At 41.9% G+C, this 24,734-nt stretch overlaps 2 protein-coding genes across 2 annotated transcripts in view; one reads left to right on the top strand and one right to left on the bottom strand.

Annotated features, from left to right (window-relative positions):
* Positions 1-24,734, top strand: part of IFT74 (intraflagellar transport 74) — a 136,518-nt gene that overhangs the window by 14,414 nt on the left and 97,370 nt on the right. Inside the window, exons 4-8 of the mRNA XM_040358623.1 lie at positions 354-402; positions 4,233-4,331; positions 7,445-7,505; positions 17,085-17,144; positions 19,923-19,984. Coding sequence (XP_040214557.1) covers positions 354-402; positions 4,233-4,331; positions 7,445-7,505; positions 17,085-17,144; positions 19,923-19,984 — 331 coding nt within the window. The remainder of the gene's footprint in view (positions 1-353; positions 403-4,232; positions 4,332-7,444; positions 7,506-17,084; positions 17,145-19,922; positions 19,985-24,734) is intronic.
* LRRC19 (leucine rich repeat containing 19) overlaps positions 21,887-24,734 on the bottom strand; it is a 28,150-nt gene continuing 25,302 nt past the window's right edge. The window contains exon 5 of the mRNA XM_040358633.1: positions 21,887-22,436. Within this exon, the coding sequence (XP_040214567.1) occupies positions 22,120-22,436 (317 nt within the window). The 3' untranslated portion in view covers positions 21,887-22,119. The remainder of the gene's footprint in view (positions 22,437-24,734) is intronic.

The following is a 24,734-nucleotide window of genomic DNA, read 5'->3' as shown; positions in this document are numbered from 1 at the left end:
TATATCTCTGCATTGGACATAATGAAGCAAAGGGACAGTCATCCGTAGAAAAAAATGAGCGGTTAACCCTTGCAGGGCAGGAGTCGTTCTGCAAAAAAAGGGATTTTAGGGAAGGCATTATTATACACTATACTGTATTTGCATGTTTTCATGTTTTTTTTTTTTTTGTAGTGGCTTGGCTAAGGGAACCTGCAAAGATTGCAAACCTCAAATATTCATCTTAATTTATTTGTCTTTTGCCCATGTTCATTTTTATTTTTACCACAAATCTTTTGTGTCAGACTGTATGTAAGTAACAATAATATGAGCCTATAGATATCAGTGCTGATAATAAGGTTTATTTCACTTTTTAGGTCCTCAGAGACAGATTCTGGACAAATCCTACTTTCTTGGTCTGCTTCGGTATGTTGATTCAAATTTTACAATGCGTATTGCCTATTTAGGACCCCCTATATCAGCCTATTTACCGTATTTTTCGCTCCATAAGACGCACCTGACCATAGGACGCACCTAGATTTTAGAGGAGGAAAATACGAAAAAAAAATGTCCTCAACCAAATGGTGTACTAAAATATTTAATACAATTTAACAGAATAATATTTCTACACTGACAACCAATGTAAGGGGGCACCCTACACTGATCCCCAATGTAACTGGGACATTTACACAACAGGAGTATTTGCATATTGAGACATTTACACTGACCAGTGATGTAAATGGTGTACTTACAGTAACCCCCCCCATCTCTCTACTAATCCCTGCATTCTTATCTCTCTCTCAGTACAACATTGCCCCTCTAACTCATCTGCTAACCTCTATCCCCCAAACCCTTACTCTGCTAACCTCTGCAATCCAACCCCTCCTTCCCATTCAACTCTGCTCACCTCCGCTGCACCTCAAACCCCCCTCTTTGATCCTTTCTTCATGCCCCCTATACTCACCTGTATGCTGTTCACACCTTCTAGGTTAGCAGCATGCAGAGGCGCGGGCGTAATTTGCATATGAATCGCGGCGGCTAACCTCATTATCGTAACAATGCACACACAATTTACATATCAATGCCGATCCTGTGGGGGTTAAAGCGGAGGTTCACACAAAAAGTGAACCTCTGCTTTTTGGATCCCTCCCACCCTCCGGTGTCACATTTGGCACCTTTCAGGGGGGATGGGGGTGCAGATACCAGCCCCTTCACGTCACCCCCTGCTGTCTTCTGGAAAACACTGTTCCCAGAAGAGAGCGGGGACCAGTGACGGCGCGCCGCGATACTAGCGCATGCGCAGTAGGGAATCGGGCAGTGAAGCCGCAAGGCTTCACTTCCCGATTCCCTCACCGAGGATGGCAGCGGAAGCAGCCGAGGACCGAGCGATTGCTCAGCCTCGTCTGCTTATATCGCGGACGCGCTGGACAGGCAAGTGTCTGCAGTAAGTAAGTAAAAGTCAGCAGCTGCAGTATTTGTAGCTGCTGGCTTTTAAAAAAAAAAATCAGGTGGACCTCTGCTTTAAATAAAGAACAATACCCTTTTGTTTCTCTCCCTGTTGTAGCTGAAGGCAGGGGAGAAACAGGATTTAGCTGGGGCAGAGTGATGCATAGGGCATCGTTCTGCCACTGAAACAATGCCCTTTCAGCGGCTCTCCTGGTCAGTATTCGTTCCATAAGACGCACACACATTTTTGGGGGGGAAAAGTGCGTCTTATGGAGCGAAAAATACGGTACCCCAAAGGAACCCTTGCAATCATTTTCAGGTCTCAGGTAACCCCTGCTAAAAGTAGTCCATTGGTAGTCTTTGGGAAATCGACCCTTCTGTTGGTGGTCGTTCACCAAGAAGAATGCTCTCTTTACAGACATGGTTCTGGCTCTGCCAAGTGGTGTTGAACCTGGAACTAAGCAGGCACCATCACATGATAGGTCAGTTAGTCACTGCTCAAGGAACCCTTAGCCACCTCCTGGAGAAACCCTAGTGTTCTACGGAACCCTGGTTGAGAATGGCTGCCCTATATGTTTGTACGTTTGGCAGCTATACAGTTCAGCCAAGTGGTTCAGACTTTTTCAAAGAACGTTTTATCATATTACTGCCACATATAATTAGTAACAACTTCTCAATCAGCAGGTCTAGTGTCGCCTTCCAGTTAGAAGTTCGGTAACGCTCACTTTCTGAATCTGACATTTGCTTTTGTTTAAGTGTTATGATTCCTGTCCTGACATTTGAAACATGATCTGTAATTCCCTGCAAGAATTGTATTACACTTAAAATGTAAATCTGATTACAAACATGGCATTGCGGGGCTGAAAATGCTGCAGGGCTCACTATGGTGGTAACAAGACTTTGGATAGGCCTGGTCTACCATGTGAGCGTTGATGGTGAAATTGGAAGCCACATATGGTATAGAGAGGGACATGCCTGCCAGCTAATGGCTCTCTAGGGTAAGATCAGTCTGGTAACTCAGGAAACCTGCAGAACTGATCTTGCAAGTTTAATCCGTCCTTTTCAGAATTTGGTATGTACAGTGTATATATACATGACCCAACCACCCTAAAGATAACAGCTCCTGAATGCTGCAGAGTGCTCCATATACATGCAACTTTGCCTCCAATGTTTATGTGGAGCTTGCATAGAGGAAGATATACATTTTCCTACAAAATTCCATGTATGTATGTGCATTTGATAATGGTGAAATTTGCCTCCTCATTATGACATTCTGGGGGTTATTTATGAAAGGAAAATCCACTTTGCACTACAAGTGCAAAGTGCACTTGAAATTGCACTGGAAGTGCAGTCTCTGTAGATCTGAGGGGAAGATCTGAAATAAGGGAAGACTGCTGATTTTATTATCCAATCATGTGCAAGCTAAAATGCTGTTTTTTTTTTTTTCCTTGCATGTCCCCCTCGGATCTACATCTGCAAGTGCAATTTCAGTGCACTTTGCACTTGTAGTGCAAAGTGGATATATATCACAGGGTTTCTTCTTTGCCTTCTGAAAGTCTTCAGATATATAGCAAGGTTTTTATTGTGCATAACATTAATCATTTAGTCAGTGGTGGGGCTTGTCCATTAGGGGTGCAGGGGCACCGCCCCCTATCGATGCATCCAGCACCCTAATCTACACGCGGGGCACCAGACACATGGATTCCAATGGTGTTTTTTTTTTCTTTTTTAAAACCTGAGGCTCTAATTGGCTTAAAAAAAAGGGTGGGCTTGGGGAGCAGAGCACTACGCCCTGAGCCCACCCATTTGTGTGACAATCGCGAATCAATATTCACTAATTTCACACTGATTCTCCTCCTGACCATTTAGGAAGCAGGAAGAGCGCGATTGGCCAAGAGGCGAAGCGATCGTATTGGCCAGTACCGGGGGGCAGGGAGGATGTACGGGGAAATCAGTAAGGGAAGATGGCCGCAGTCATCGGAGCATCAGAGTGATCTCTCTGATCTGCATCGCTGCCGACATTCTCGCAGTAAGGCCTCGTACACACGACCATCAAGAAAAATGCTGGCAGAGCATTTTTGCCGAGGAAAAACGGTCGTGTGTATGTTTTTCGTTGAAAACTGTTGTGGATCTCAGCGAGGGAAAAAAAAAGAACATGCTCTCTTTTTTTTCTCGTCCGGAGTCTCAATTTCCTTGTCGTGTTTCTCGTCGGGCTGGTTTACGACGAGAAACGCGTTCGTGTGTATGCTAAGAAACCCGCGCATGCTCAGAATAAAGTATGAGACGGGAGCGCACCTTCGGTAAAAGTAGCGTTTTTAATGGAGATGGCACATTTGTCACGCTGTAACAGACTGAAAAGCGCAAATCGTCTCTCACCAAACTCTTACTTAACACGCAGTAACATGAGGTTAGCAAAAGCAGCCCCAAGGGTGGCGCCAGTGGAATCGAACTTCCCCTTTATAGTGCCGTTGTACGTGCTGTACGTCACCGCGTGTACAGTGTATACGCAAGGAAAGCTTGACAAGATTCTCGACAAGCCTAACAAGAAACTCATCGAGGAAAACAACGTTTATTTTACGACGAGATACTCGATCGTGTGTACGAGGCCTAAGGGGCGTAAGCATTTGGACCTAAAAGGTTGAACTGCAGTCACAAAGGGGTTATGTATGAAATAAGAAACCATTGAAGTAGATCTTGATAGATATGGCATTTTATACACCAATGTTGCTGCTGAAAATTGGAATCCATTTCTATTGATTCTGTCTTATTCTCTGTAACCGCTGTTTCTAAACATCATTGTCAACCTTTAGGAGTAAAGTGAACGAGCTTACAACCGAAATGGCAAAGCTGAATAAAGAAGTTGATGCATATAATCAAGAGAATTCAGTATTTTTGTCATATGAGAAAAAGTAAGTTATTGTTCAAGATCATTTGTTGTATAGTGCTTCAATTTCTGTGTAAGAATATGGATTTAAAGTAACTCTAAAAGGTAAAATGTAAACTTCCTGATTTAAGCCATGTGTCTACACTCCCTGTTTTGCCAGATTATTGTGCTCTCTCCAACCAATATCTCGCTTTTGTCTCCTCTTCTGCCATCCATATCTACGCTACTACTCGTTACCGACCTTTGGGCCTGTTCCTCGACTACGCTTCTGCCTAATCCATACCCGCAACTATTCATTACCAACCTTTGGCTTGTTCCTCAACTACGCTTCTGCTTAATCCCAACCTGTTATATCTGCTACTGGACCCCAGCTTGCTCGCCTCCTGGCAGGGCGATTCTGTGGACTGCGCACAACCTGGTGCTAACATGCAGCAAAGTGTGCAAATCTCCACCACCAAGCGCTCTGGTGTGCATACTTGTTAATATTTAGACCCCGTACCTCAGGTGAACCTATGTCATCAGCCAGGGCTGCGTGTATATCTGTTCCTCATGTCGGTGGGCGCTGCTCGACTGCTATAGCTGCGTTGGCGTTAAGCAGCATTTCTCTGCCCTCTTCTATTTTCCACTCATGAATCCAATCACTACAGCTTAAAAAAGCTTGCCGTGGCTTAACGCTGTATACAGCAATAACACGTGTTTAGCCGCATTTTTAGCAGCGTCAATCGTTTTTTTACAGCTGTAATGCTGCTACTCCAGAACACACTGGCTCTGGGTTGTTATGTTTTTTTTGTTTTTTTTGCAGCTTGAAAACACCTATTCTCTTAAAAGCATGTGTGCACGGAAACATAGAACAACATGGAGAGGCGTTTTAAGCTGTAAAAAAAACTGCATGTGCATGAGGCCTTAACCAAGAGCTTTACACCTGTAAAAGCTCATAAAAATAGCTTTTGGGGCTCATTTACACTTGCTTTGGCTTCAACACACAATAACAGCTAGTTTACACTTGCTTAAAAACATGGCTTTGAACTAGGGATGTCCCGATACTAGTATCGATATCGGTACCAATACTGAGCATTTCCCTGAGTGCTTGTACTTGGGGAAATGCTCTGATGCTCTCCCCCTCCGTGCTGCTCTCCCCCTCCGTGCTGCTCTCCCCCTCCGTGCTGCTCCATGCTGCTCTGTTAAGGCCCCTGATATCTCACCAAAGACCCCCCGACAATAAATGAGAAAAATGAATTTTAAAAAATAATAAAGATGTAAATAAAAAAACACATTGACAATCCACCCCCCCCCCCTCTTAAACAAAAGAGGAAAGCACTGTAAAAAAAATATATATATATTTTTTAAATAAAAAAAAAAAAATACTGTCACATGACATTAAAAAAAGTATCGGTAATCGGTATCGGCGAGTACTTGAAAAAAAGTATCGGTACTTGTACTCAGTCTCAAAAAAGTGGTATCAGGACAACCCTACTTTGAACAGTCTTTGATAAAGTTCTCTGAACAGTAGTCAGAACTCCTGTCACTAAATAGAATGGTTGGCTTACGGTCCTGTGTACACCTTGCTTTTGCTTTGCTTCGGCTTCGCTTCAAAAATGATACCCCACTTGGCTTCAGTGGTGCTTCAAAGTGTCTTCAAAGCCTCCATAGCAGTCTATGGCAAAGCTTGCTTAAAGCCTCACCGAAGCTCCACCAAAGTCTCATCGAAGCACCAAGAAAAAGCAAGGTGTAAACAGGACTGTAAGCTAACCATTTTATTTAGTGACAGGAGATTTGACTGGCGTTCAGAGAGCTTTAACAAAGCGTGTCCAAAGCCATGTTTTGAAGCAAGTGTAAACTAGCCCTTAGACACTTTTCCTAGAAGACGCTGCTGTCTTCTAGGAGAGTTAAATGTCATGTGTGCATGGGGCCTAAATTTTAAGCTGGCTCCCACAGCATCTTATACTTTCTATCCCAACATTTCTTCACCTAAGAGATAAAGCCCAGTGGGAACTGAGTCTGTGGTTCCTTGGTGGCTAATTGCCAAGCATCAGCCATGAGTCAAACGATTCTCTATACCAGGGGTCTCCAAACTTTCTCAACAAAGGACCAATTTACTGTCCTTTAGACTTTGAGGGGGCCGGACCGTGTTCATTGTGAGTAGAACATGCCCTGCTGTCAATAAAGAGTAAAGAATGCCCTATTATTGGTGTCAGTGGGAGGAATAGTGCACCATTGTTGGTAATAGGGGAAGAAATAGTGTCCCATTGGTATTGAGGGAAGGAATAATGCCCCATCACTGGTGCCAGTATGATGAATAGGGCCCTGTAATTGGTGTTAGCGGGAGAACTATTATCCCAACATTGGTGTCAATGGGAGCAATAGGGCTCTGCAGTTGGTATCAGTGGGAGGAATAGTGTCCCATCATTGGTGCAAGTTGGAAGAATAGTTCACCATTGTTGGTGTCAATGAGAGTAAAGAATGCTCCATCATTGGTATCAGTGGGAGGAATGGTGCCCCACCATTGTTTCAGTGGGAAGAATAGTGCCCCATTGTTGGGGAGAGTGTTAGGAATAGTGCCCTATTGTTATCCGTGACAGGAATTCTGCCACATTGTTTGTGTAGAAGGAATAGAGCCTTGTATCACGGGGAGGAATAATAGGCAGAGGGCCTGATAAAGGCAAGCAAAAGGACGACATTCAGCCCTTGGGCCGCAGTTTGGAGACCACTGCTCTATACTAAGGAGTTTCAGGTATTTCTTTTCATCCTTGGAGGTAAAGGGAAGGTACAGTATGTGCTGGTATGGGGCATTACAGTTACCTGTTACCATTTCCTTACATGGGCAAAGTATACATTCACTTTAAAAATGACATCTCTTCTGTGTTTTCTCTTCTCTCTTCTCGGCCTGACAAAGGGGGGAATTGTTCCTTGAAAGTCCACAGTCATTTACATCACCATTATCGTTATTATCCTCCATTTCTTTTGTTATTTTGACCAAAAGTGCTCATATGGATAATATAGTGCAACGTCTCACAGGTTTTATCTTGCTAGCTCTTGTCCTTGTTTCAGATAAGTTCAAGCAGTTTGCTTTACTTGGCTGCTGTAGATTTAAACTTGTCTTTGTAAATATCTGATTGTAAATATTTGTTCTGTCCTCAGAGCCGAAGAACTTGCTCATGAAATTAAGGAACAACAGGGACAGCTTGCAGACTACAACATGGTAGATTTTGATTAATTAACAGTTTGGTACTGTGAAACAAATACATGAACTTGCCACTATACAAAGCAATTGCAAAGAAATCTTCCAGATCCAGTTGATAAAACATAGCATTACTGACAGATGCAAAGGTGGCATAGTCTGCCACACATTTTATTCTCTGATTTAAATAATACGTATATATATATATATATATATATATATATATATATATATATATATATATATATATATAATATAATATAAATGCACATTTTTTGCAGGTAAGAAAAATGTGCATTTATTTTTTGAAGCCTGTAAAGGGTTGCACCAGTGATCAACAGATCGCGGGTGCTTTGCAGGTCTCCGGCAGATCTGTCAGTGTATCTGTGTGTGGACATCTGGTACAGGCAAGCAAATACATCCTGACAGGAAGAATCAATGAACTACCACAGCACTTCACAGCTGTGGCCAGTGTCATCTTAAGAGCATTATAGGCCCCCGGGCAATACAGTGCACTACACAATCACGCACAAGAATTTACTGACAAAAATCATAAAATTTACTGGCAGAACCACATCTTTTACTGCCACTGCAAAAAAAATACCTAAAATTACAGTTTTCAGTGCCGAACAATGCAAATGTCAGTATTTAAACTATAAACATATAGATAGTGCTATTAGCAATGTGTTTAAGTTAAACAAAAGTAAAAAAAAAAAAAAAATGTCTTCATTGACATGAAGGTCAGGTTACTATAACCCAGCCAGCACAGAGTTTCCTCTTACATCAGAGTCTGCAGGATTCCCCCTTACAGTGAAAGGGAACTCTTATGTAAAGGGGAACGCTGCAGATCATGATCTAAAGGGGGAACTCTGATGTTGAGGGGGGCTCTGGTGACCAGAGACCACATTATATCAGAGTCCACTGCTTTTTCTTTCCCACTTACATCAGGGTCCGCAGACTGAGTTCCCCCTTGCATTGTAAGGGGGAATCCTGCAGACTCTGATGTAAAGGGGAACTCTGATGTGGGGGGCACTCTGGTGACCAGAGACCACCTTCCATAGAGTAAATACACTAAGGTAAGGGGGGGTCACTAATATAGGAGGGGGAACCTTTATATCAGTGCCCCCTTACATTTTTGCATTCACTCCTCCCTTACATCAGCAACCCCACCGCACTCGTGGAGGACCGGATCTTCTCTGTAATTTCCGCAAACTGGGCAGTTCTAACCCGTCACTCTCCACAATTTTTTACTGGGGTTGCTGGGCAGCCGGTGGGGCCCCCAGGCAAGCGGGGCCCCCGGGCAACTGCCCAGCGTGCCCAATGGAAAAGATGGCCCTGGCTGTGGCTGCAGCATTGGGAGCCAGTGTTAATTTTGTTGACTAAAACATTTTAGTCGACTAAATGAATACTATTTTACTTTACTTTATTAGACTAAAGCTAAATGGCATTTTAGTCAAAAGACTAAAGGGGGCAATACACGGTTCGAATTTTTAAGGAATTTTCTTTCGAAAATCGTTTTAAAGAATTTTCGTACGAATTTCGCACCGTTAGTGGGCTGCAGCAACAGACGATTTTCGTGCGGCAAACAAATTTGAGAAATCCGACATGTTGAAATTTTTTGGAAAAACAAACGATTTTCTGATCAATGAGTGCGAGAAATGTAATAGAAAAAAAACGCGCATGTGCAAGAAAAGAATATTCCCGGAGAGAAACAAATATTCCCGGAGAGAGAAACGAATATTCCCGGCAACATGAAGGTTTGGTCGGCCGAATTTCGAAAATCAATGGTGGCATCATCGGATCACAAAAAAATGAACTTTCTGATTTTGAAAAGAAAATTTGTTTGAAATTTGACCGTGTATGGCCTGCTTAAGACTAAATTTGAAATTTGACTTCAAAATTAACACTGGTCTGTAGTGCATGTTCACACCTCAATACCATAAATAATAACATATGAGATTTTTCACTCCAGCAGTATATAATGAGTTTGGACATTGTAGAGAAATGTTAACTAATGCATTACAATTTAATTACACCCATTACATTTTAGTCGACTAAAATGTGCTGGAGATTTAGTCAACTAAATACAACTAAAACTAAAACAATTGCAGAAGACTAAAATGGGACTTAAACTAAAATGCCATTTTAGTCCTAAGACTAAAACTGAATTGAAATTTGCTGCCAAAATTAACACTGTTGGTAACATGTTACAGGTTCCACCTTAAAAACTGTCTGGAACCTCTAACATGTTCCGAAAGGTGAACTTATCCCTTAAGACTTAGGGCCTGATCCACAAAAACCCGGCGTAACTTAATTTTTCCCGTTTAAGTTACACCGCCGCAAAATCTCTACCTAAGTGCCCGATCCACAAAGCACTTGCCTAGAAATTTTGAGCGGTGTAACTTAAATCCGTCCGGCGCAAGGCGTTCCTAATCTAATGGGGCGAGTCCCATTTAAATTAGACGCGCTCCCGCGCCGGACGTACTGCGCATGCTCCCGACGTTATTTTCCCGACGTGCTTTGCGCGGTTTTACGTTGCGCCGGGTTTTGAGAATCGCGACGGGCGTAAAAAAAAAAAGACAGCGACGCGGGATAGAAGGGTATACTTTTACAAAGTGTACTAACTTTACACCTTGTAAAAGCAGCCCTAATTTTGCGACGGCAAGCTAATACTTACGGAGAAAAAACGAAGCGTAAAAGCCTCGTGGATCTCTGTAAGTGCTAATTTGCATACCCGACGCTGGATTTCGACGAGAAATGCCCCCAGCGGCGGCTGCGGTACTGCATCCTAAGATCCGACAGTGTAAGTCCCTTACACATGCTGGATCTTCTGCCTATCTATGAGAAACTGATTCTGTGGATCAGTTCCATAGATAGAAACAGGGATACGACGGCGTATCAGTAGATACGCCGGCGTATCCCTTTTGTGGATCAGGCCATTTGTTTTCAGAGCAAAAAACATTATTTTTTTATGTAAAAAATAGTATTTTAGCAGAACAGACCCTGAAATTTTATGTAGCATATTTTACGTAAAAAAAAATGTGCATTTTCTTACACTTGCTCCCTATCAGAGTGCATGTGTTATCCATTTTGAGTTTCTGAATGAAAGGTGACATCTACAAATATGGACTGTGCTTTCTGGTGTCTGATATACACAGATGCCTTTTGAACTGGAGAAAGGGGAGAAAGAAGTGGCTGAAACTCCTTGAAAATACTGAAAATATCCTACATATTGTATGTTCTGCTGTTCACCACATTTAGGAATCCCACAAACGAAAGGTATCAACTTTTGGTTTTAAAGGGAATCAGTCTGCATTCAAATATGCAAGCAACCATTACCCAGGCTTTTTTTTTTTTTTTTTAACAATGTGCAAGTTTTTGGTCCATCACCTGTGTTGGTCACTAACCTAGAACTCTTTTTGGAGTTATGACTTTATTGGCTTTCTGTCTCAGCTCTGTGATTTACTATGTAGATGTATTATGGATGATGGCTCAGACATTATAGGTGTAAAAACAAGTATGCAGTGAAGACTTCTACATTTCTGACATTGCAGATTCCCTTTGAAATAATTGGATTTTTCCTACATCTTGCCTGTAAAATCCTTTTCTTGGAGTACATCACAGGACACAGAGCCGACTATATTCATAACTTTTTGGGTTATATGCCACCTATAGGTGAATGGACACTGGTAGATCAATCACACAGAATCAAATCCCCTATATAACCCCTTCTATTCAGGAAGAACTTCATTTTTGTAGTAAGCAATACTTTCCCAAAAGAGGGGAAGGGACCTCTGTGTCCTGTGATGTACACCAAGAAGGGGATTTTACAGGTAACATGTAGGAAAAATCCTATTTTCTTTATTGGACATCACAGGACACAGAGCCGGTTATATTCTTAGCTATTTGGGATGTCCTAAAGCAATGCCATTGAGAGATGGGAGACCCCATCACAGAAAACTGCCACCAGAGTAGGACCTACTCTTGCTGTTGGTAATGTGCTGAGGCCAAAGGCAGTATCTCCCACGGTTTTGACATTCACTTGGTAAAAACCTGAATGTATGAACTAAAGACCAAGTAGTGGTCTTGCAAACCTGAGCCACTGATGGTGGATAGTCCAAGATGCATCCACACATCTGGTAGAGAAGTTCTCCCCAGAAAAGGTGGGATTTTGCCCTTTCCAACCTTATGCCGCGTACACACGACCGTTTTTAATGTCATGGAAAAAACAACGTTTTTCTCAACGTGATTCTTGTCAAGCCTACCTTGCATACACATGATCGTGAAAAAAAAAATGCTTGAGCAAAGCGCAGTGACATACAACGGCACTATAAAGGGGAAGTTCCATTCGGATTGCGCCACCCTTTGGGCTGCTTTTGCTAATTTCGTGTTAGTAAAAGTTTGGTGAGAGACGATTTGCGCTTTTCAGTCTGTTACATCGTGACGAATGTGCTATCTACATTACAAATGCTAGTTTTACCAGAACGAGTGCTCCCGTCTCGTAACTTTCTTCTGAGCATGCACGTTTTTTTCCCGTCGTTAAAGCCTATATGCGACCGTTTTTCACAACGAGAAAAATTAGAGCATGTTCTAAAATTTTAATGCCCATTTTTCATGTCGAGAAAAATGCTCTGGAGCCTACACACTTTTTTTTTTCCATTTAAATTTTTATTAAATATTTTTTTTTAACACAGACTAACATCAGCCTACACACGATCGTTTTTAATGAACAATTTAAAAAATTGCTTTTTTCTCGTCATGAAAAACGGTCGTGTGTACGCGGCATCAGGCTTCAATGATAAACTGGCAGATCCAATGATAAATAGTTGACCTGGATGCCGCCTGCCCTTTCCGGGCTCCTCTGGCAGCACAAACAAGATTCTTGACATACGCTAACAACTCAAGTAAATCCTGAGCACCTGAACTACCTCCAGAGCATATAGCGATCTTTCTCCTGCTGAATGTGGATTAGAAGAAAAATAAAGGCAAGACGCTGCCCTGATTCAAGTGAAAACTAGAAACCACTCTAGGCAATAAGGATGGATGAGGATGCAACATCATCTTATCATGATGCAAGACCAAGAACGGCTCCTTACAAGAAAGTGCCGCCAGCTCTAATATTTCACTTGCTGAAGTGATAGGAATCACAGAAGCAATCTTCCGAGTTTAAGAACTAACATAGTTTCTTAAATTGGTTCAAAAAGTGGCCTCTGCAAGGACAGTAAAGAGCAAATTTAAGTCCCAAGGACACAAGTGTGGCCTGACAGCCGGGACTGCCTGGGTTACACCCTGTATGAAGTATGAATCAAGGAGTGAGAAACAACAGCCTCTGGAAAAAATGGATAGGGACAAATCTGACCCTTAATGGTACTTAAGGCCAATCTCACTTCCCTTCCTGAGGAAGAAAGGAAAAAAGTTCCCACTCGCATATTTCTACAGGTGCCACTTCCTGGCTTGACCCCAGGCACAAAATATCTCCAAGTCCTGTAATTGAAGCTTCCTGAAGCCGGCTTCCAGGCGCACTTAAAAGTGCGGCGATAACAGGACCCAAGAGCGTCCCCTGCAAGATTTGCTAGGTCAGTGTACCAAGTCCTCCTTCGGCTAACACTATTATCAGTGTTACCACCTCCCAGATTCTTAGCAAAAGATTCTGCAGTAGTTGAAACAGAAGGAAGGTGTCAATTAGGGGGAACTGGTAACTAAGGTGTTAGAAGTGCATCTACCCCTATTGCGAATGGGACTCTCTTCCTGGACACAACATATCCAACTTGTTGTAGGACTTGGAATCCAGAAGATCCACTTGCAGAGTTCTCCAATGTTGGCAGATTGCCAAAAAAACTTTTCAGGATGCAAGGACCGCGTGGTCCCGGCATTAGTTGCTGATGTCTGGAAAACCCTCCTGCCGTTTTTCTGTACCTGGGATATATACTGACAACAGAGATGGCACCTGTTGATCTGCCCCAGACAGAATGTGGTTCACCTTCCTGATCTGCATGATTCCCGGTGATGCCCTGGTGGTTGATATGTGCCATTGTGGAGGCATTGTCGGAACCTACAACTAGTTCATCTAATAATTCAAACTTTTTTAAGATATTGATGGGCAGTATTTTCTCCTGTGGAGATCAAGTCCACTGAACTGCAGCCACCTTTAAACCAACTGGAGAGGCTGGCATCAATGGTTATGATCTTCTATTAACTCCTGAAAGGAAGAATTTCTCCTTCTTCAAATTTCAAACCATCAACCACCAATTAAAGCTCTGCAATACCCTGCGAACTGAGTTCCCTGACAATCCAATGCTTGGATCTTTATGTTCCAGACAGAGAGAATGATCCTCTACAAAAGACCTAGAGTAGGACTGTATGTAGGGAAAGTGCTTTAACTTGGATACACTTCCTCCTGCAGAAATTTATCAAAGTAAAATTCAGGACTGACTGACTGCTTCCCGAGCAAAGATTATTGAGGTATACTGAGATTGACCCCCCTCTGCGTCTTCAGCAAGTTCAGCACTCGGCTAGGAGCTTTGTGGGAGCTGTGTCCACCTCGAAGAGCAGAGTTACAAATGAAAAAAGACGACTTTGCACTGCAATTGCTGAAACCTTTGCTGAGCCTTTAAAAAAAGCGGCATATGAAGATATGCGTAATTAAATTACTATGGACACCAAAATCTATCTCTTGCAGAGAGGTCATCAATGAACGGACTGAGCCTATCTGCCTATCTGAAACAGAAGGATGTCCAGCGGCTTGAAATCTTAAGATAGATCTCATGTCCCCATTTGGTTTTGTAACCACTACTGGTTGAGTATTTTACAATAATGAACCCATAACTTCTACCACAAGAGCATAAGACTAACAACTCTGTGGCAGACCCAGAAGGTCCCAAGAGACGTACTTGACCTATTAGGCTTCTGCGAGCTAAAGACGGAGCAAACCACCTCAGAGACTGCCCTAATATCCTCTGGCCTGAGATACACTCAAAACGCAGCAGCCTCAGATGCCTCCCTCACTTAGGAGGAGAAAAGCTTACCGCACCCGGTATTCCCGAGCAGTCTCCCATCCATATATTAAAAAAGGGGGGAACTAATGCGCATACCAAAGGGAAATAATCTAAAACCTAAAATAAATAGCAGCAGCCACCTAAAAATGTTCGCACATAAATAATAATCATTTTAAAAAGAAGAAGGTAGGGGGCGCTCACTGACTGAACAACTATGTAACTAAATGGGTGAACAGAAGGATAATTGATAAGATAAAAACTGATCAATTAGTAAAATGTCCATCAAATCCAAAACGTACAATTCCAGTGCGAAAATAAACCAAGTGGACAAGTGAGAAAAAAAAAAGAAGTGAAATAGGCAATCAGTAACCCATATAAAAAAGGTGGATAAAAAATCCAGTAAATAAATAAATAGTCAAATGTGCAACTGACATCAATCAATGTGCATAAAAGTGGAAAAGTCTGATACAAAATAAAGTCTTCAATTAAGTTCACATTTCATACTGATGTGCAATAAACTCCAAAAGTGCAAGCAGGCAATCTTCACAGGATCACGGTGATTACAAAAGTGCAGGTGCTGTTTTTCTTCCAGTGCAGGTGCTAAAACAGTTTCCCCCAGCCCCTCACCTTATTAGGCTTAAAATAAAAGCCTTGCTGCAATATCTATTAGGACTGGTTACTGCTCTCTTCTCATTACTGTCCCAGCTCCTAATTTCACATGCACAGCAGGCTTACACACACAAATTCCTGATGTGATCCAATAATCCAAAGCTCCAAACACGGCCAGCCTCCTCACATCAGCTCACAATAACATAGAGAAGAGAAAGGAGCGCTCCATAGTGCAGTAGGTTAAAAAAAGGGGGGATTTATTAAACATAAAGATCACACTTACAATAAAACAGAGAATCGTCAGCGTTATAAACATATGAACTCCCGATCTCGGCCACGGCCGGTAGTGCGTCACCACGGCTTCCATCCATATACTAACCAGGCTTCATCCTGCTTAGGCTCTGATCAATGGCTATCAGGCATGATCAGGGTGATGAGGCAAAACAAGAATGTGTCGGGAAAAGCTGCAATGCCAAACCTCACTGTGGCTCATATGCACCTGACACCACCAGATCAATGAATCTGAGAGCGGTGGGAACCTGCCTCTCCGGCTAGTTCTACCTTCTGGAGTCATTTAGTTGGTATAACAGGTTAATAATGTAGCAACTATATTAGCCAAAACATCATACACAGACCCCCAAGTTTGCAGTCCTAAAACAACGTTGGTCTACTGCCATGCAACCCTGTAGGTGCCCAAGTTCATGCATGTATGTGCGCAGTTCAAGGCAAATAAGCACATATGCCTTACAAATGAAAAGATGCTAGCATATGTTCATGAAAGTATGCGTTTATGCAAGCATGCGTTTAGGTATGCAAATATGTGTTTATGCAAATATGGAAATGTGTGTATGCAAACGTGTTTATGCAAAAATGCACCTACGGAAGTATCAGTCTATGCAAACATATATTTTATGCAAAAATTTGTCTATGCAAACCTGTATCTCTGCAAACATGCGTTTATGCAACATGTTTTTGCAAACATCTGTTTATGCAACATGTATTTATGCAAACATGTGTTTATGCAAATGTGAATATATGCAAACATACAAGCATGTGTTTATGCAAACGTGTGTCTATGAAAACGTTTTATGGCAGCTTGCACACATGCATTTATGAACCCACGGTCTCTGGTGGCTGGAGGAGAATCTGCAGCCCAACCCTTTTTGAGAAATACATGGAGCATTTTCAAACAGCACACTACCCCCAGTGGCCACTGGGAGAAAGACCAGACAGTCAGATCTTTCTCTCATTATTTTTATTTTTTTAAAGAGAAACTGCAAAATGCAGACTTACCATTCCTGCTGCAGGATTCTGAGTCATAACAGGAGTCCAACCTTCACCCATCACGGCGGGCTCTGTCATAAGACCTTCAGGAACTGGGTCCCCCTTAATCTGGGGTCCACTCTCCTGGACCTGTATAGCACCCTGCAGGAAAGTACCTTGGTCAAAACAAACACAGCACAGGGTTCCATTATGCAGGGTCCAGCGCTGTAAGGCTGTATTACAGGCAGACCTTGAGGATTCTTCTCTCCTATCCAATGAGGCTCGGGTACCATTCATTTTGGATGACCTCTTTTTTGATGGTATACGAATGAAGTCCTTGATTCTCAGTAAAACCGTTCCAGACCTCCAAGTGTGTTTGAAGAGCACATGTATCACATCAGTGACCACCACCTTACAGACGCTGGCACAAAAATGAAGTGCTTCCTGTATAGGAGGGGGTTATATAGGGGAGGACTTACTGTTTGATCACCTATAGGTGGCGTATAACCCAAATAGTTATGAATATAACCGGCTCTGAGTCCTGTGATGTATGATAAAGAAAATACGTTTCAAAGCTTAGAGTGTATAGTAGAGCATGTTTTTATCTTTGAGTGTAAGACATATTCAACAAATGTATGCTTTTTTGAAAAAAACATGTATGGTCTGAGATGCTATTTGATCATTGGCAGCTGTATAATATTTTTTTTTTTTTTTTTTTTTTTTTTTTTTTTAGCTGGTTGACAAACTGAATACAAACACAGATATGGAAGATGTGCTGCATGAATACAATATAGTAAGTTATGCTAACAGTAACTGTTTACTTTTATTTATACTTTAATCTGTCAATATACCCCACTATTTTAACTCAAATGCTGGTCTCCAAGTCATCATGGTTACTAAAAAAAAATTCTATGACAACAGGGATGTCATGGTCATAAAGTGATACAATACGATATCTTTATTCTCCAAAAATAATCCATACACATCTACTACTTTTCATGTAATCTATATTTTTCTTGAAGTCATTCCTGTGTTTTTCTGCCTCCTTGTAACATCCTTTTGTGAGATTCCTTTTCCCGTCACTTCTGTTTGGAATGAGCAGTGCACTTTATTTGCGGTCATGTGTACTGCTCTATACACACTACCAATCCCATAGTCCCCAGTCCGCCCCGGGAGTGAACAAGAATGTGGCTCCATTCCTACTTACAGTGGGACCATGAAGAGCGAATGTAGCCACCCTCTAATGGGAAGTCCGATCACGGCACCAAAAAGAAGGACTTTGAAGATTTAAAGTAGGCTCAGAGCAATACAAGGTACTTTAGAGTTAGGGAGACATACTTGAATAGACTTTTTTTGTTTTAAATCAGTTTAGTGTCACTTTAAGGGCCCTTTCACACTGACGGATCCTGCAAGGATCCATTCCATTAATATCTGCTTGCTCAGCTGGGATCGCTCTGTTGATCCCAGCTGAGCCGACAGATGACAATGTGCAGGGACCGCCCTGTCAGATCTCCGCTCTCCTCTATGGGGGGGATCGGATAAACAAGGACCATCTTTCCGTGTTTATCCAATCCGCAGACGGATGGAGAAATAGGATTTTCCTCTGTCTGCAGTATCGGACCATAGCGGGACCGATGAGATCATGTGTCAGCGGATGTTCATCCGCTGACACCCGCTATCCCATAGGGATACATGTATGTCCGTATTGCATCCAAAAACGGATGGCTGAAATATGGACATATGGTCCACACGTGTGAAAGGGCCCTAACTTTTTCCAACTGTTGGTTGATGACCTAATACCCTGTGAGTCTGTCATGGTGTCAGGAATAGGGTTTCCACCTCATCCCTCTAAAACTCAACACAAATACATTTTACATTCATATTCGATTAGTTTTAAATGGATTGCAGCCCTAGTTGGGAAGCAGCACCCAGCTTCCTAGTTTTCAGGGAAGCATGTATTACTTTATGGCAGGTACTGTATGTCAAACCCTGATGAAACAGTGGGCTTAACTGAGAGGACTAAAGGACAACACAAGGGGGCGCCAGCTAAGTGCAATATCAATATGTTTCTTTAATGGTATTAAAAAGCCAATTGCAAATTCAAATAAACAAAAGTAAAAGGAGCTGCAGCAGTTACTATAACAGAGGGTATTCCAGTAATTGTCCTAATTGACTTTACAACCACTTTAAAGATTTGATCCTCTCAGTTCAGAAGCAAATAGAAGCTTTGAAACACATTACAATAGCAGCAAGTCTGTCTACGGCGTGACATCATATCTGTTTCTGTGCTCCGGGGTGGTTGTTCTGACTTCAGGGGATCGGTGGGCGTGGCTTTTCATCTACAGACTGCATGCTGTTGGCCCCTACATGCGGTTCTCTTAGGCAGATTTTTTTCCAGCATACTACAAATGGCTGAAGATAAGCTCCTTTTTATTTTGTTTATGTGAATTCCCCACTCTCCTTCCCCCTGATATAAGGATTACAACAGAAGGGGCTGAGATTCCCCTTTGACGTCAGCAGGGAGGTCGCATGACTGTGCTGTGAAATAAGGCATTTAGCTTCATAATTTAAAAAACACACACACACACAGTGTACAATATAGCTTAACGGTAATTGTGCTCAGTCAGTCAGCTTCACAAAATAGTGGTGAGAGGGGAGGGGCGAGGAGGAGATCTCTCATAACACAGACTATTGAGGTGACAGGTAGGGAGGGGGAGAAGGAGAGACTCAAAACACAGTGGATGACGGAAGGATGTAAACGGACCACGGTTTTATGAATTGGCAGCCATGATTACCGTGGTCCGCACACCTAGGGGGACACAGGAACATGCAGGATCAACTAGGTACTTTACAGCATAGAATGGGATAAATAACACTGCATAAGCACTATGCTGTTTATCGTGCCTTAAAGTGACAGGATCCTTTTTTGGGGGGGGGGGGGGACTACAACCGTTTTAAAGGGGCAGCATTATGTCTACTGAGGGCTGCACCTTCCTAATTATAGTGAGTATTTAATTTTAGAGATAGGAGCAATAAAATAAATTCCTGAAGAATTTAGCTGCAAAATTATGTAAGAATGTGTAACAAAGCTGGTCACATTAATGTTTTTTTTTTTTTTTTTAATCCATAAAATGTCTAGTCTCACTCTGTATCCACACATGATCACGGGTGAAATCGCCACGATTCTGCCCTGCGATTTCAAATGGCTGCAAAATGCTGGAGGCAATTGCGATGCCATTAGAAGCATTATCCCAATTGTGCAGTAAATTGTGCTGCAATCGTGGCAATTCGCAACACATGACGCTGTCACCCAAAAAAAGCTTATGTTTAGCACGGATTACCACGTAATAAACACGGCAAAATCATGGCGTGTTTGGGGTGCCATTAGGAGATGGTGGCATTGCAAACGCATCCCACGATCATGTGTGAATGCAGCCTCCATCACAGCACTTTCTGTTACTCTGTATTCCTGGATTATCACACTATTTTATTATTGAAACATACAATTTAATCGTTTTTAGTTCCTTGTGTTTTAAATCCTGATGTATAACAAACTTTCTGTCTTTTATAGCTGAAAGCTCAGAATGATCGAGAATCCCAAAGTATCGATATTATTTTCACAGAGCGCCAAGCGTGAGTACGCTAATAAGATTTCTGGGAAAATAGGAATGTAGATTGATTTGCTGGAGACATTGGGGGTTATTTACTAAAGGAAAATCCACATTGCACTACAAGTTCACTTGGAAGTGCAGTCGCTGTAGATCCGAGGCGGACATGCAAGGAAAATAAAAAACGGCATTTTAGCTTGAACATGATTGGATATTTTTTAAATATAACACAGCTTGCTATGGGGGCACTGGGAGATAAGTAGCAGAGAGCACTGGTGGGGGACCCCAGAAGAGAGGGTAAGAGACTGTTCTGTGCAATACCATTGCACAGAGCAGGCAAGTATGACACATATATTTTAGTAAAAAAACAGTTTAAACAGGTCATACACGCATAATTCATCCTGAATGAAAAATAAAGTAAAAAATTATTCCTCTATCCATGCTACGCAGCACAGATGAGCGAATCTCCGGCTGAAAAAAATTCAGTGAGCTTCGTCGACACAAAATTTGTTCAAATGATCAGCTTTTGACGATTGTGAATTGGCCAAAATTTGCACATTGAATGGCCAACTGTTGGAGGCACATGCATTTGCATATTCCATGTCATGGACAGATTGTAGGTTGGTCAAAAAAATAAAGCTGCAGGCAATAGGTTAAACAACACCTAAAGCTTAACTCTAGACACATATAACAAAATAAATGCTAATTCAGTTTTTAAAATGAAAATAGTTTTGCATAGAATGAACATAAGCACATGTATTCTCACTTGAATCATGGGATGCTTGAATGTGTTATTAATCCCAGGACCCTGCATTCACTGTATCTGGTCTCCCACAGTACATCGAAATACAATTATTATAGTAAATGTAAACTGCTAAATACCCTTTCTCATCAGCAGTATATAGCAATCTTGTGACTTCTATTAGTGTCTGGTTAAAGCTTGTAGACGTTTACATTCTACTCTGACTGCCATATTAGACGACAGGATCCCTGACCCTTTGTCTGGACAGTACTGATTGGCCTTGTGCTAATCGCATGCACTCTCCCATGAAAAAAAACTCTATAAATACACACCAAACTGAGTATGTGCAGAGTGACTCCAAACCTCTGTGCTATCAGGATATGAGGATATTGATTGGGGCCAGTAAAAGAAGGGGAAGATGGGATCAAACAGCCTTTTCACAAAATGCAGAGGATTAACCCCTTAGGTTCCACAGTGAGTATAACAAGCATGCTTTACTGCATATACTGACTGATTTCACTGTTGTGGGTTTAGGAACACTTTCAGAATTTCTTCCAGATTTATGTAGTAAACAAGCAAGAAACTTTGCCTTTGTGCAGGAGTTTCCTCTAATAAAGAGCGGTCATTGCAGCTCTCTCTAGGTGACTTGTCAACCTGTAGTGGGTGGGTCTGCTGAATCAGCCATGTGCAGCACAGTGATGATGACATTTAAAAGGTAACATCTGGGCTTGCAAGGGCATTTGGTGCACACACAATAGATTTATTTTCTTTTTGGCTACTGAGGAATATTTACAATTTTTAATTTTTTTTTGCATCTGAAGTTCAGCTTTAGGAATTATAAATATAATAAAAAAGGAAAGGGAGTTTGTCCCTGCTGACAAAGTTTTTTTTTTTGTTATGCTTTCAAGTGACCTTCTACTGTGCTTATACTTTTACGTTTTTATGTACACCTCTAGTATATACAGTACTTGAATAAGCTTTATTTCTCCTTTTTTCTTTTTTTCTTTTTTAAAGTTAGTTACAAGTGCAAAGCGACCTGATTATACATTATACATAGGAAACGGGCACTGTTGCATTAATCCAGTGCTTGCCAACATATTTTGTGGTTTGTGATAAAGCGTTTTTCATGAATAAGCAATGTTTTTCATCTGTTTGATTTCCTCAATGACTTGCAGTAAAAAAGTCTCAAAGGTCTTGTTCTCAGTTTATATAAAAGAAAGTATAATTGTATTAAAGCAGGAAAAATGGCTGATGGATAATAAACTCCCAGGGAGCCATTAGGCCATAGACCAGAGCAAATAACCATATTTATCTGTGGGATAACAATATATTAAAATCTGTTTTTTTTATATATATACTTCTTGACAAGGAAGCATTTGTCATGTATGTACAAAATCCCTGTAGTGTATGATCTCATTTTAACTCAACTCTAGTCTCATATCCTTTTCATCAATGTATTTGTCCTCTATAAATCCATCTTCTTCGGGCACAAAGGAGTGCATTTGTTCGAAGACCACCACCGTTTCTTCTTCATCTTGGCGTTTATCATTTGTGCTCATGCCAAAGTCTACGTTGAATTCTTCCTCAAACATGTAGGGTTCTTCTTCCTTCAGACGATGGTGATTGTAACTTAGCAAGAAGTCGTACCATCTGGGGAACTTGACTGCAGCTATTATCAGTAATATGGTGACAATCCCAACACATATCACTCCTACAAGGAATCTCCAACTGTTTCCTATTAAAGGAAAAATATATATATCTGAGAAATGGGATTGAGTTAATTTATACAGTATATATCATAAGCATTTGCCACAATTATTAAGATTATATTGAAAATTATTTGTAAGGGCTCATTTACACTTGTTCGGCTTCAACACACGTTAATGGCTAGTTTACACTTTTTTCAAAACAAGGCTTCGGACAGGCTTTGTTAAAGCTCTCTGAACGTCGGTCAAAGCTCCTGTCACTGAATAAAATGGTTGGCTAATGCTGCATACACAAGATTGGTTAGTCTGATGAAAACGGTCGGATGGACCGTTTTCATCAGACCAAACCGATCGCGTGTGGGCCCCATCGGTTATTTATCTATAGGTTAAAAAAATAGGAACTTGTTTTAAAATTTTCTGATGGATAAAAAAAACTATAGAAAAAAATGATCGTCTGTGGGTACGTCCATCGGTTATAAATCCACGCATGCTCAGAATCAAGTCGACGCATGCTTGGAAGCATTGAACTTCATTTTTTTCAGCACGCCGTTGTGTTTTACGTCACCGCGTTCTGACACGATCGGTTTTTAACTGATGGTGTGTAGGCACGACTGGTCATCAGTCAGTTTCATCGGATAACTGATGGAAAAATCCATCAGACCGTTTTCATCAGACTAACCTATCGTTTGTACAGGGCATTACAGTCCTGTGTACACCTTGCTTTTGTGAAGGAATTTAATTGGACAGCCGCACTCCAAAAAATCTTTGTTGCCTTTAGGCCCCTTTCAGACGTGCGGACCGTATGTCTGCTTTTTCATCCATCCGTTTGCGGATGAAAAAGGGACATACATTGGTCCCTATGTGATTGCGAGTGTCGGCGGACACCCGTAATCGCCTGCCTCTGCAAAGATCCGATTTTGCGGACGGAAGAAAACCCTATTTTTTCTTCCGTCTGCGGATCGGTTGAACACGGACACACGGTCCGTGTTCATTCGATCCCCCCATAGGGGAGAGCGGAGAAAAGACAGGGCGGTCCCTGCACAGTGTGCAGGGACCGCCCTGTCAGCCGCCGGCTCAGCGGGGATATACAGAGCGATCCCCGCTGAGCTTACCGACACACGGAGGCGGATCATTACTGAGCCGCCCCGTGTGAAAGGGCCCTTATTGGTAAAACAGGATAAAAAAAACTACAAGCCACAGCAGGACTAGAACACCCAACTGACGCGTTTCACACTAATACTTAGTGCTTAATCATAGCTATGATTAAGCACTACGTATTAGTGTGAAATGCGTCAGTTGGGTGTTCTAGTTCTGCTGTGGCTTGTAGTTTTTTATCCTGTTTTACCAATAAAGGCAACAAAGATTTTTTGGAGTGCGGCTGTCAAATACATTCCTTCATTTTTGCTATATGCATTGCCAGCACCCGTGGCTTTTGAGAGAAGGAGGTTAATTACCAATTAGACCAACCTGGAGCAGTAACTCCCTTCCCCTTGCTTTTGCTTTGCTTCAAAAATTATACCCCACGTAGCCTTAGTGGTGCTTCAAAGTATCTTCAAAGCCTCCATAGAAGTCTATTGCAAAGCTAGCTTGAAGCTCCACCGAAGGCTCATCGAAGCCCCACCGAAGCCTCATCGAAGCACCAAGCAAAAGCAAGGTGTAAACAAGACTGTATGTTTGAATGTTTTGAAGCAAGTGTAAAGCAGCCCTCAGGGCTGAGCTTACCAACAAAGCTTCAGACAGGCTTTTTTAAAGCTCTCTGAACGCTAGTCAAAGCTCCTGTCTCTAAATAAAATGGTTAGCTTACAGTCCCATTTACAACTTGCTTTTGCTTTGGCTTTGCTTCAAAAATTATACCCTATGTAGCTTTAGTGGTGCTTCAAATCATCTTAAAAGCCTCCATAGAAGTCTATGGCAAAGCTTGCGTGAAGCCCCATCTAAGCTCCACCAAAGCCTCATCGAAGCACCAAGCACAAGCAAGGTGTAAACAGGACTGTAAGCTAACCATTATATTTAGTGACAGGGGCTTTGACTGGTGTCCAGAGAGCTTTAACAAAGCGTGTCCAAAGCCATGTTTTGAAGCAAGTGTAAACTAGCACTTAGGATTTTTGAGGCTCCCTTGACACCTGAGTGTATTGGAATCGCAGGCAGAATTGCTGCAAACCGCAGGACGCGGCAGGGGTACGCATATAATGGCACCCAAATGTGGTGTGATTTTTGCCTTGATTGTCATGCAACAAAATGCACAAAAATCATGTCTAAACACGCAAGTGACAAAATTTGGGCACATCCTCTTTGGCGTGTTTTTCTGGAGGGGAGGGAAGCCCATT

Source organism: Rana temporaria, chromosome 1 (assembly GCF_905171775.1).
Source record: "Rana temporaria chromosome 1, aRanTem1.1, whole genome shotgun sequence".
Lineage (NCBI taxonomy): Eukaryota > Metazoa > Chordata > Amphibia > Anura > Ranidae > Rana > Rana temporaria.
The sequence above is the reverse complement of the archived record's forward strand: the minus strand, read 5'-3'. Positions and strand labels throughout refer to the sequence as shown.